The 14669-nt window shown below is 41.6% G+C and overlaps 1 protein-coding gene across 7 annotated transcripts in view; it reads left to right on the top strand.

Moving 5' to 3' along the window:
- The window catches only part of PDE1C (phosphodiesterase 1C), a 2232090-nt gene that overhangs the window by 1863113 nt on the left and 354308 nt on the right, over positions 1-14669 (top strand). For all 7 annotated transcript variants that reach the window (XM_069613219.1, XM_069613222.1, XM_069613221.1 and 4 more), the window contains 3 exons: positions 5531-5659; positions 8650-8751; positions 10166-10286. In XM_069613219.1, coding sequence (XP_069469320.1) covers positions 5531-5659; positions 8650-8751; positions 10166-10286 — 352 coding nt within the window. The remainder of the gene's footprint in view (positions 1-5530; positions 5660-8649; positions 8752-10165; positions 10287-14669) is intronic.

Below are 14669 nucleotides of genomic sequence, written 5' to 3'. Positions count from 1 at the left end.
TGTAACGATTTATAAACCACTCACCAACTTGACTGCTGCAGCCATCGGAATCCCCCAGCCCTTTGCTCAGCTCTTCTTGGCTAATCACTTTTGAAGTTGAATAAATCAAACAATACAAAATTACAAATTGCGGATTTCACAGAAGTATTAGAAGAATGATTGGCTAAGTATAAAAGTGCATATTAAAAACCTATGTGGACTCAAATATTGACACAAAATCATGAAGATAGTTGCATAAGAGATCATTGAGAAATAGCCAACCTTTGCAGACATTTTGTCTATTTCGACCTTGAGACAAAGTATATATTTTTAATAAACAAACGTCCATAGGCATCTGTGGACAATTTGGCTACTTGACTGGGAGAGATGATGAAGTATTGCAAAATCAACCAATTCACAGATGGGGAAGTGATCTAGCCCTGAATTATTGAATAATGTCAGTCAGAATATATCCAGCTTCAAATTGAAAGAAATATTAGAGATGGTAAGAACATAAGCTCAGGTCTGTCACATTATTTATCATGAAGAGAAAACCAATCAGAGAATCTGGTGGAAGACTATGAGAACATCAATAGTAACTCAAGCATTTGAATTAAAGAAATTATTTTTTAATAGCTTTTGTAAAGCATGGCATTGTGTAAATCATATGGAAGATTGTTTCAAAGCTCCGGGGCACAATGGTGACAACTCAAACCAATAAAGTTCTTGAGTTAAACCCGTGCCTGCTTATTTGCTCCATTTGAGTTTAGCACCCTGTGTACTGGCGCCTCCTGCAAGCGGTCCACAAGATTTCTGGGGTCATTACCTATACGAAATGTGTGTGTTAGATGAAAATGATATTCAATACTCTATGACACACAGGGAGCCAGTGAAGTGCTCTTCTGGCATCAGCACCATCTTTAAGTCAGGCAAGCAAAACAAATGAGTATATTCACTGTTCCCAATGCATAAACAGATGTGTGAATGAGCTGACCAGGCAGCCAATCTAAAGCACCATCATAGCAACCACATCGCCTGACACAAGACTTTTAACCAATGTGGTCAGGCTTATCCAATACGATTGAACCGGCCCCATGATGGAAGGATGGTGACCTTATGTTGGGTAGGCAAATCACTTCCAACATGTCTACAGGAGAAAAACACTGACTCATCCCTCTTGGTTTGTTCACATTTGTGTTTTAATTATTGGTGCCATTGATGTCAATGACAAATGTGTACAATGCATTAATGACTCCATGGAAGGATGTAAAGTGTTTCTGTTGAAGCAAATGGCTAGATAACATTTTCAGAATATATCACAATAACTAAGAAAAAACAGACACAGTAATTGCTATCCAACAAAGACAGCTGGAAAACAAAATGTAAAGATGTTTTTTGTGAAGCCCTCGTAACATCCACAAAGCTGGAGAAGCTGCACTGACCTCTTCAGGGTGCCAAAGTTATTATATGATTTTTTAATCGTGCAACATCTATTACAGGGGAATTTTCCACCCACTAAACAAAAGCCATTCAACATTTTCATTTATTTAATATTGTTCTTTTTACAACTTGGGCCCCCCAATTTAACAATATTTATTCCCTACGAGGGACAGGAAATACACAGGCTGCAGAGAAGTCCTATTTATTAATAAAACAGAAATAACTTAATTTAAATATAAACATATTTTGCATCTATAAACTTCCAACATCAACAGTGAAATATGATCAATATACTAGTCACTTCACTTTTGTATACCACATTTACATTGATTTTAATAGACATTACTGAACCCACACATCACCATTTGTGCATTTGACTTACCCTGAGCGCCCATCCACTTTGGATTGAAAAATTAATGAGGATTATGTTTTCATTTGCTAAATACAAAATGAAATCAGAACATCCCTGCCTATCTAAATTTCTCTACTCCCCCTTTATTGAAAATAGATATCTCCCCCATTACTCAATAGATAATTCACTTTCAAACAGCATTCTAGAAAGCTAAATTGAAATGCTGGCTGTTTCACATTCCTGCATGTAAATATCTGGTAAAAAGGAAAATGTATGGTCAGCATGTATGTTTGGTGAATTTCCATGAGTGGTGTTTCTATTGCATTAATGTAAAAAATTAACATTTCTCATTTTCAGTGGACAACATGAAGGTGGGAAGATTTGGTGTGAATAATCACTGTTTCCCCTTTTTTCTTGAGCGGTTCAGCACTAATTACAGGATTCTGCTTGGTGATATAACTGGGAAATTATTTAAATTACATAATTGTTTTAAGTATGCACACAATGAGATGTCCTTTTGAATCAGAAAATACTTTTTCTGTGCTCGATGATGTCACACAGAAGGAGTGAGGGGATCTCCTTATAAACACGCCATCAGGCCTGTCCTATCATATTTGTTATTCCAAAAGCGCATAAACAAATATTCCCTAACTTCTCAGGATGTACTATCAGTTTATATACTCACACCATGCAGTATTTACAAATAACAAGGCTGGAGTTTAATCTATTTCCTTTTACAGAATAGCTCCTCTCAGGATTGTTCCCTTAATATTATACTTAAATGTGAATCTCTGGCTGTCTCACAGACAGGGTTGCACCATCTTAAGGACTGGTTTTAATTCTTCCCCACAGGAATAGGTGGGCATCAGTCCTCAATATGGCGTTAGTTTCCATCCACAGCATGTCCACTGTCTCTTCCACCGAAGAAGGCCTTTCTTGCAGTGTATTGCTGGTAATCCAAAGATGGGTCCAAAAGGAAAGTACTATATTCCATCTCCTTTGTGTTGTTATCAATTCTCCTTCTCCCTCTCCATTAGTCAGCGAGTGAGCGAATGTCCCCTTTAATCTATGCTTTTGACCTTTTATAGAGCAGAAACTACATCCCTTAAAGGTGTGTATCATTACTCTAATCTAATTGGTCAATGTATGTGATTGGACAGTGTTCCAACAGTGACATCACACTAAACCAACCTCTCCATAGTAATTGGGCATATTAATGAAGAGGGCGGTTTGATTGGAGTAACTTCCAAACCCAGTTTCCCTCCCATATGATGTGATGTCATCTTGGAGATTTCAACATTACACATTTGTAACTTTCTAAAACTGTATATTCCACACATGTGTTCACATTACTAATTGGTTCATTAGATTACTCTCACTTAGGTGAATTAAATAATGACATTTTCATCTCAACATGACTTATGACAGATGAGTTATACATTTTGGCTTTTTACTCACTTATACTTTTACACAGAAATAATGTTTACATCTCAAAGTAACAGGCTCACCGTCAAGGACGCTAAATATATGAATCACTAACATGCACCGTATCTGTGCGAAGCTATCCACATTTGTCTAATTTGCAGAGTAACATATAAATTTCACAAGTGCATCATTTGATACTAGCGTAAAAGCCTGTGTACACGGGCTAATGAGCAAAAAGGAAGAAATGTTCAGAGTGTAATCTATTAAGTGGTGTATTTTAAAGTAATTTATGTTAATAGGAAAAACAAATGTGTAAAGGGTCTTGCTTCATTTACGTGGAAGAGTAGTAGCCTCAAACAAAACCCCACATAATACATACAGATAATTGTTGTATCTGCTCCTCATTGTCTTGGATTCCACTTGTGGGTTTTGGACTCAAATATATAATGTTGAGGGATGTCAGAGTAATACAATTCACATGCAGCATGATTCGAAGTAGACAAGAGATCATACAATAATAAACATGTTGTTCACCTGGAAGATGAACTTGAAGCCTTATTGTTGTATTCATAATGCAACAGCTCCCTCTATCAGTGATAACAGGCAAAGTGTACAGGAAATTCACATTTTGTTCAACTGTAAGATGAACTTAGTCTTATTGTTGTATGCGTAAGGTAACAGCTTCCTCTAGCAGTGATAACAGGTGAAGCAGGCAGGATGGTTTCAGACAAGCCTGCATCTGGCCTTTCATCATATAGTATGATAATGGGATGAATCACAATCTGAAATGGCATACCACTTCCTGACTGGTACAGCCAAATGGTGTCAGTTTGTCTTGGAGCTGAGGGCTGGGACATTTATGACCCAGAGTGTGCTGTTGTCGTGGTGCAAATACTTTGCATTTAAGCTGGCATAGTCATTTACGATGTCACGCCTCCTTGAGTGAGTCCAGCATCTGCCTCTTGTAGCAGACTCTACATGTTCCCAGGTGTCAAAAGTTTCCTTCAGGAGAGGCTTGACTGGTTGTGAGATGTGATTGTTTGAGAAAAGTCCAGTACTGACCATGGCTCAGAATGAATTCAAGGTATTTATTAGGAATTTGGTCCTAGCTCAAAGACAGATGAAAGTTGTAAACGGGGACATTTGTTTTAATTGCAGTGACTGGATTCTGTGATGCAACTCCAGGCACTGTAATACGGTTTTTATGGTTCAGCTTCAAACGCCTTGAGTTTCATTCCTTTAGGAAGGCAGGGCTTCCCCCTTAATGTAGCTTGCTGAGTGGAAGGAAGGCCATTTGGTCATGCCTAGCTTGGTGTCATTGACAAAATGCAGCTTTTAAAGTTACTTTTTTCCATGTTGCAACTGTCAACTAAAACAGAACAACATTATAACTTTGTCTTTATCATCAAAATCCTTTCACAAAGACACATGTTCACTATATCTGTGTTTCTTTATTCAAAGCTGATTTTCTGTCCTGTAAAGGGAAACAGACCCAATGCTAGGCTCAATTTGGTTTTGCGTGTTCCTGTGACATGCTGTGCTTTTCATTTCATGTTGTACAGTTCTCATTTTTTATGATATTTTGCTCGATTCATTCTGTTAAACAATAATTACTTGTTGAACTTTGTCAAATATTGGTGAACTTACACTTTTATTGTAGATGTGCTGCAAACATTGCACATTTCCTTGTACATGCAATTTTTTCAGGTGCAGCACAAAGACTGTAGCTCGCATGTTTGTTTTTTAAACTGGCACTTTTCTTTCTTTGCAAAGAAGCTCTTACATGGTCTGCTTAGTAAACCTAACTGCTCCTCATATTTTCATTACCTTGCAGCAAACTGGCTTTGAATGAACGGTCACAAACACACTTCGGGATGATAGTTGTTAGCTTTTTATGTGCAACCCCATATCTGTATTTGGCGCAGGTGTATTAATAGAAGGTGTGGAAGGCGCTTGTTACTTTTAAGTTACTTTTCGGGCCAATGCCATCCTAGAATAGCAAGAAACAGCCTTCAGTTTCGAGTTAAAACGGATGGGGCATTGTAGCAGTCAATCTGATCTTTCTGAAATGGGCCTCCCACTGCATTGCTTCATTTTTCTTCTAATGTTGCATGGTCCATTCAGAGAAAACTGTAATTGAAAGGAGTGCACCTTTTCCATTTCAGAATTACAGTCAAAGGTTTTTATGACAGCACATTTCATATCTCTACTAGTCTTTTATTTCCAAATACGCAATGCGTAAAATCAAGGCAAAGCACGCGAAGGGAAGATATGTACCTGCATTGAGATTTCATCCAATAAGCTTTTAAAATTGTGCCTTTCTTCTTCTTTAAGGTCAGATTCAGCCATTCTCTACAATGACCGATCCGTGCTTGAGAATCACCATGTAAGTGCAGCATATCGACTCCTGCAGGACGACGAGGAGATGAATATTTTATACAATCTCTCTAAGGATGACTGGAGGTGAGGCCAGCAATCGCTAGCTGTGTCCCTCTTTATTATGAAAGAAAATCAGGGAGCTGTCAGTGAGTGATGGATGAAAGTGCGTCTAGTCGCTCATCTGAAGCAGCTGCCCTGAGTGGGGTATTGCTTCCAACAGGGTGACTGGTCTCCTCCAGCTTTCATTTCCCCACAAAGATAGCTTCAGGATCTTAGCGTTTTATGACCTTCCCCTACAGAAGCAGTCTGCAATCCTTACAACGATGATGTGGACTACAGCGCCCATAAGCCCTAGCCAGCATAGTCAATGTTGATGGATAATGGGAGTCGTGGTCCAAAATATCTGGAGAGTTGTAGGTTGCAGACCTGTGCCTTGCAGGATGCCTTAGCTGAGACTCAAGTCATCAACCTGCAGTTAAAGTTTCTTAATACGCCATCTAGCAATCCATCCAAGTTTCCTCTAAGTGGCTTTCAAAAGTACTAGCTTAGTATACGTGTAGTTAAAAAGAAAAAGAAATATAACTTTTTTTAAACTAAACATAAAAATAAAAAATAATTTCAAGTTAACTAATGCAACCTAGTACTTTAAAATGTTTAGCACCACAGTTTAGGGTGCAGCCTTGGAGGTTGTCATTTCTTTAATCGAGATCCACAACCTATGGTTGAAAGAAATGTGTGCTGAGTGCCTTTTTTCCAATTTATATTGCATCAATTATATGTGCAGTGTTCCCACACCCCATCCAGAGCATCACTGCTCGTGTACTTTGAGTTTGAAAGGTGTTAAAGAGAACCCAGACCTTTTTGAGGTGATGTGCAGCAGGCGGTATGGTCACAGGGCTTAATAATTCAATAGTTTTGATTGTAAATGCATTGAGCACAATGCACACAGATGTTTGCCCGGCTTCCATCAGAAGTTATGGGTAAAGGAATGTGCATCGCAATTTGAGAAGTACTTTGAAGACAGCCTGCATTAAATGTATGCTCCAAAAATGTAGTGTCTTAAGTATGAATAATGTAAGCAAATACGACTGCATGTCATTGGGCCTCATTATAAGTTTGCCGGTCCGGTAGTAACGGAGCTGGTAAGCTACCAGTGCCGTTACTACCGGACCGGCAAACTACGAGGTCTGACCTGGCAGGCGTACCGGCACCCACGAGCTGAACATGTCAGATGCACCGGCACCATTCACGACTGGTGCCGGTGCATCCGGCTTCCCCATTCCCATTGAGCCCTAATGGGCTCAAGTGGGAATGGGGAAGAATATTTTACGGCGCCCTTGAATGGGCAATTACCAGGTCCATATGAAATGTAATGATCTAGTTATTGCGCCAGAATAAAATGATACCGGTTTTACCAGCACGGCTACCGCCAGTATCATAATGAGGCCCATTGTCCGGAGACTGAGTGTCCCAGGTTCACTGGAATGCAAGGTCAGCACTTCGCAATGAAGAGCCTCCCTTCAGTCTCCAGAAATCGGAGGCCATGTCTCAGAGAGATTTCCCAATGGCATGGCGGGTTTAAACGCCCACATAGCTATCTTTAGGGTACAAAATATACGCACTATTGATCATGTATGTACTTTTGCAGAAATGAAACTGGCCTAAGGCATGTTGTTAAAATGGGCAGGCCAGTTTCCCTTGTCTATGTACGTAATGATTTGTTATTTATAACAATTTGTTAGTAATATGGTGCTTTCACCAATCTGGGCTTCCATTCACTCTGTCCGCCTCCTCCCTGCACTCCCCTCGTACCTGCTAACTCACCATTGCTGTCCTCACCCTCACAGGCCCACTGCCTCCTTCTGGGGGCCCTCCACAGGTCTACCCATTTCATACCTTGCTGCACTTGCACGTTCTGAATACTCACAGGGCATGCATGATAGGTTCATCCTTTTTTTCCCTTTTCCTCCACTGGTTTTTAAATTTTGTGTTTTAAAATGTATTTCACTCCCTTGTCCCTTCCCTTCCATGTGGGCTCTTTGAAACACTATTTTACTTGCTGTGTAAGCGCCTAATAAGCGAACAAAAAACAAACAAAAAAAGAATAAATAAATACCCAGCAGTTGCCATTAACATAGAGAAAGGACTACTTCCACACAGTGCAGTGAGCTTCTGTTGCTCTCTGTCCATTTTGGAGTGACCGAACGGCCATTTCCGATTGTTTTGGTGAAGTCTTTGGCAGATCCTGGCATCCAGCACCACAAACACGGGCTAATACCGATACATATACCCTCTCCATAGGCAACACGAGCCGTTAGGTGCCTTGAGCCCGCCTTTGCACCCGCCTTTGCACCCTTGCATTGCTCAGGCCCATAACACAGGGGCCCAGGCACATAACTTCCAGTAGCGCCAATGGAGACGGACTGTAACGCTTATTGCGGGAATGTACGTCTGTTTCTGTTGTGCAACCACAGTCCACAATGTCTTGATAGTGCCTGAACAATCTTCACATATGTTTGACACCACTTTAACAATTTATATTATATCGATTTTGAAAGAACAGTTCATGCTCGCATATAATATAAGTTAAGGGTGGTGGGTTAAACTATGACTGGAATTAAAAAAAAGCCTGAGACACTGTTGAGGCAGTGCACCATAGTTTTTAAGTGTGCGCTGACTCATATCCCGCCAACACTATATATATGTTGAAGCAGTCTGGCCGCCCATGCAGGGGAGCCTTCATGAGGCAATGAATCCCAAGACAGCATATTTAATTTATTTAATTGAAATGAGGAGCTGCTAATGGATTCATTGGGCCCCAATGGGACGCCTTTTAGTGAGAGTTACATCTTTTGACTAATTTGCTCTCACCGAGCATGATATTTGCAAAGCATGATTCCCCCTCCACCCCCGCCCCTCCCCGGAGCAGAAGATGTCTTAAAGGGGTTGCTGACATGCGCAATTGACAGCGGGAAATGTCAAAGATAATGAGCAAATCGAGATTGGGCAATGGAAAACAACTGCTTTCTTTCTTAAACATTCTCTCATTTTCCTTGCTCGGTGTCGGCGCCCAGGGAGTTCAGGGCACTGGTGATTGAGATGGTGTTGGCGACCGACATGTCCTGTCACTTCCAGCAAATCAAGGCGATGAAGAACTCTTTGCAGCAGCCCGAAGGGTGAGTCACTTTCTGAACCTGCACTCAGCCACTCTCTCTGCAGCTGCTGCTGCGTCGGGTGTCGCAGAACGCACACATCAAGGGCGGCAGATGTAACGGAAGCACTTTATGTCCCTGTGCTACTGATGTGTTTGGAAATGTTTGCGATGTGTTTACAATTACTATTTTGTACAACGACCACACGTTTCATTGCTCTGTGACAAAAGAACTGACATTGAATAATGCAAATAGTTGTGTTCCAGTGATAGACACCCGGGCGCATGAAAGACATGCATCATTCTCCCAGTAGTCATTGTGACGCCACGGCGGTGGAACGATGTGGCAACGTATGCAAATTACCCCCCCCCCCCCGCCCCCATTGTGATTGTGTGCGCATTCTTTTATGGGCCAATCTTAATGTTTTTTTTTTTTACTTTGTACTTCTCTACAATAGTGATTGGATTTCTGTTTCATCCATGCCCATCTAATTAAAGGTCTATAGAAATATGGCCAAATAATGCCCAAACTCATTGAACTTTAATGGCTATACGTGCAACCACTCCTTGCCTTTACAGCCAGCTGTGTCATATACACGGTTGTCACCACGCATGCTCGCTCCTTCCTGCCTCACAAAGTAACCATCAGAGGTGGTCAGTTTGATTTGCGTACTTTTTAGGCCATGCCCCTCCCACAAGCCACGCCCCCAAATGAGGCCCCCCCCCCTCTATTTCTTACCCCACTTAAAGCCCAGTTTGCGTCTGTTGACATTTTATGTCCGAGTAGGACCATTGTGGCATGACTGGCAAATGCCAATCCTACACAAAAGCCCCACCAATTGGTTTTGATAATGCTTGTTGACATTGTGCACATCTGACCATAAAGAAGGCACAGTTCATGCTGCCCAGTATTCACTCCATCCAACGAAATAAAAAGATGCCTGTTTTAACAATTGAAATTGAGAATTGTAGCTGTATCGTCGAGTTTTTAGAAACACGTGGGCTGTTTTGTACTGCCCTAGACCACTGCATGCTATCAGCAAATACACAAAGTCAAACCACAGAAACCAATCACATTTCCTCCCAGTCCCATTAGTCATTTGCCCGCTTCCCAGCATCCTGGGTCAGGAACATATCTGGGTGGCGTGAGATTACATTTCAAAACAAATGAGTTCATATCTAGAACTTTCAAATCAGATGCGGGCAGAAAGCAGCAGAACGCTGGATGCCGAACGTCTGCGAATGGATGGACCACCGCTGGATATCCTGTGCACTTAGAGTTTCATCGCTCAAAATGGTCAGAATATATATCCACCTGAATTCATCTTTCTATGTCACAGTCAAAGGCCCGAGCGGCCTCGTTTGCTTTCTCAGGTTTGTGTTGTCTCTCGTTATGTTGCGTGCAGGCCATTCACTTGTTCAGTCGTGTTGGTTTGCAGGATCGACAAGCCGAAAGCCTTATCTCTGTTGTTACACACAGCAGACATCAGCCATCCCGCCAAGGCCTGGGACCTCCACCACCGATGGACCATGTCGCTGCTGGAAGAGTTCTTCAGACAGGTAATGGCATGATGCGAAAGCAAGTCAGTTCAACAATTAAAATGTCACTTCTCGTCTAAATCGGCTAGTGAAGTGTCGGTGAGTTTTACGCACTTCAACGTATAGACATACCTGTTGTGTGAGTCCGCATGGAACTGCATTATAAAGTGTGCATTATAGAAACTGTTCTCTATGAAAAGGGTTAAAACATCTGCGCAACTAGAATAACACTTGTACGGACAACAACACGTTTTGATCACTGGCGGTAAAAATGTGAGAATGTGCGTGGCAGCGAGAGTGTGTAGTAGATAGAGTGGGCATGTGCTGGAGGGTAACATCTCGCTGGAGTTTAGAGTTGCCATATTTGTACAGGTATGGCATTTCGTGGCCCAATGACTTTGCTTTTACACCTTTCTTTATGAGGTATTGTTAGTGAGACTTGTCAGTGTCTTCACCACTATTGTCATGCTTGGGCACGATTCTCCTGCTTTGTGAAGTGTGGGAAACTCCCCTCTTCCCTCAAAGCTTTGAGAAATCTTCACATTTCCCATGCTGATTTCCACTTACTAGCCAGAGGTTCTTGCCTCCTCACCACTCCTCCACAATTTCGTTCATCTTGGGGCTTTTGCAATAGGAATGGACAGGCAGTGTGTCATCTTCTCCTGGAGTTCAGTAGCTTCACACATTTGCCCCAAGGTGGGTGGGCTCTACAGATAGGACTCACTTGCAGAATTCACAGCCATTATAGACATGATACATCTTATCCCATTATTTATTGTGAACAAGTAAGTCGGTGTGAAATGTAAGGCAGTGATGCAGTGGTGCACGTGATATCATATATCAGTGCTGCCTTATGTTCTGTTATTTTATGTCATGTTACTGGCATTCATACCATGCACTGCTGCCATTTGCATGGTCTAGAGGAGCTCTGGTGGAGCTGCAAGAGAAGGGGTTGGGTTAGGTTAGTGGGGAGGGAGGGAATATGCAAGATAGCATTGCAGCTGTGTTGATGGGTGAAGTGTGGAGGAATATGAACATACATTACAGTAATCTTGAGCTCCTACAAGTGTAGAGGAACAATGGCCACACTGTGACATGAACAGTAATACACTTGCATTGACATCAACAATTAACAGGATTACTGTGTGGGAGCCATTTGGGACATACTTCAAGATTCATAAATGTATATACTGAACACTGAAAGTTATACATGACATACTGATCTCTCAGCGACATTCGATCTCCTAGACCATGCCAGACTACTGGAAACACTGGCTGACATCGATACATTCTCAAGCCACACTGTAGAATGGATTTGTTTATTCTTGAGTGAAAGAACATCCAATATATGTTGGGGTACAACTTACTCAGACCCAATTTCCATCAAATACGGAGTAACCACTAGGGGCCTGTATCTCCCCAATCCTTTTTAACATCTACATTAGGCACTTATGTGACAAACTTGAAAGCGTGGGCTTTCTTTCACCAACTATGCCGACGACTTCTAGCTTATCATGGACCTTAATGGTGACCATGCAGAAGACACAAAAACCCTCAATTACCTATATTTGATCATCCAGGAATGGATGAATGAAAACTGGATGTGACTAAACAGCTCTAAGACAGAGCTCATGATCTTCGGAACTAGCCAGGCCAGAATCAAATTGGATGAAGCTTACACAAAATGTACGTTAGACACCTGTACCATCAAAGTGGCTGAAAAAGTAAAAACTCTGGGCACAATATTTGAGGCATCCCTCAATGCGGATGTGCATACCAACTACGTGACTAAAAGTGCACACTACCACCTAAAAATCTTAAAACAGATAAATCCCTTGGTATCATGAAAAAACAGCGAAACGCTGGTTCAAGCCATAATCATGCCCCGGCTGGACTATTGCAATGCCTTATTATGCGGGTCAAGCAAAAAGAATATCCAAAAGCTACAGCTTGTTCAAAATGACGCCATCAGGATTATCTACAATGCTACTAGGCAGGAACTTATCTCACACTACAGTAAGGAGCTTCACTGGTTGCATGTGAAGAAACGAATTCTGTTTAAGACGGCCCCATAGATACCTATATGGAGAGGCCCCTGACTACTTAAAACAAACACTTAGAAAATACTCGCCAAGCAGGACTTTGTGCTCAAGTGCAACACATTCTGGTTATCCCACAGGCTAAAAGAGCCAGAGGAAAAGGTAGATCTTTACCTATTAAAGCAGCAAGTAATCGGAATAAACTTCCTATATCTATGCGAACAGAGGAAAGTTAGATTACTTTCTGGAAAAATCTCAAAACAACCCTGTTCGAATAAATAAGACCCTTCAGCCATCTCATTTTTAAGTTGTCTGCCTTGCGCCCTGATGCCTGCCGGCGATGGCACAGTAGAAATAAATAAATACTAAAATGAATATATATCATATATTGAGATGTCTACATGAAATACTTAAATAAACACACTGTACACTGAGATACACATATTCTATACTGAACTGAGAATACATTGCATGCTGAGATACATTTATAGGTTTATACTGTATAGTGAAATTCATATATGATATTTTCAAGTATGTATGCATATGCACTGTGTAGACTGTGCTACATACATTGTGTACTGAGATGGAAATACATTATTTTGAGATGATTACATTACACATTGAAATATATGCATTTTATACTGAGTTGCATACATTGGGCCTCATTCGGAGTCGGGCGGTAAGGGTTAACGGCCACCGGTAACGAGACCGGTGCCGTTAAACCCTTACCGCCCTATTCCGAGTTCCTTTGCGGGTTGGAACTTAACACCTGCTTTTTGCAGGCGTTAAAAAACCAACCCGCAAAGGGTCCTTGGTGCTAATTATGGCAGCATAGTTTACGGTGCCGTAATTAGCACCTTCCCCATTCCCATTGAGCCCTATGGGGCAAAAATGGGAATGGGGAAGGGCCCATGGTGAATGGGGAATTACCGACCCCGCCAACCTTGGAATGGGGCGGTAATTCCGCCATTCACCATGGCGGAGTCGGAATGATAACGGCGTCAACCAAGGCGCTAATAGCGCCTTGGTTAACGCCAGGGTCGGAATGAGGCCCACTATATACCAAGATATATACAGCATATTGAGATGCATACATTGTATACACTGTTCACTGAGATGTATTTGTTATACATTGGGCCTCATTACGAGTCAGGCGTTAAGGGTCGGCGCCGTAAACGGCGCCGACCCTTAACGCCTGATTACAAGGTCCCTTTGCGGGATGGTGATTTTAACGCCTGCTTTTTGCAGGCGTTAAAAACCATGCCACAAAGGGACCTTGGTGCTAAGTACGGTGCCGCCATTTGCGGCACCGTACTTAGCGCCTTCCCCATTCCCATTATGCCCTATGGGGCAAAAATGGGAATGGGGAAGGGCCATGGCGGAAGGGGGAATTACCACTCCACCAACCTCGGAATGGGGTGGTAATTCCCCATTCCGCCATGGCGGAGTCGGAGAGTTACCGGCATGGACCATGGTGCTATTAGCACCATGGGCCATCCGCCAGGGTCGTAATGAGGCCCACTGAGATACACATACAGTAAATTGAGCTAAAAATATTACATATTGACATGTATACTCTGAATGCTTAGATATATGCATGTTATACTGATATGTGTACACAGTATATTGAGAGGCATCCATTTTATATTGAAATGCACACATTGCATAGCAACCTGTGTATATTATATAGTGAGATGTGCATGCTACATTCTAATAACTCATATACACAACATGCTGAGATGCATACATGATACAATGAGAATTTGTTTATACTGTATTCTAAGATGCAAACATGATACATTGTAATGGGTCTACAACATAATAAATGAGCATACTGTAAACTGAAACGTCATATCGAAATATACATATTGATTATTAAAATGTGTTTGCTTTTCCCTGAAATGCATATACTACATGTTGAAATGTATACATGATATATTGAGAATTGTTATACACTGTAGTGAGAAGCTTGCCTACAGCATGGTGTAACTGCTTACACATAAGTTCTTTTTCTGATACACACACTACTGAACATGTCACATGGTTTACATTCATGCCCACTCCCTTCACTATATATATATATACATATATATATCTCACACCAAACAAACATCACAGGAGGCGCCGGGTCACACTCAGAGCACAGCAAAAATGCACTTTGCCAGACCAAGTTTAGTCAAGTAAAATCATACTTAATGTGGGCAATATCCAACACAAGGGAGGTAAAAGCAACGTATTATGCACCCTAACCGGGTGCTTGATCACATATTTTCTTCCCCATTTCCACAGTGCAATAATTATTGCTTCAGAATACAACTCTATGGCACCATGTTAAGAAGGTGTGGTTGCAGCTTTACCAATGTGG

Source organism: Ambystoma mexicanum, chromosome 5p (assembly GCF_040938575.1).
Source record: "Ambystoma mexicanum isolate Mex_15411 chromosome 5p, UKY_AmexF1_1, whole genome shotgun sequence".
Taxonomy (NCBI): Eukaryota; Metazoa; Chordata; class Amphibia; order Caudata; family Ambystomatidae; genus Ambystoma; species Ambystoma mexicanum.
This window is presented reverse-complemented; position numbering and strand designations above follow the sequence as displayed.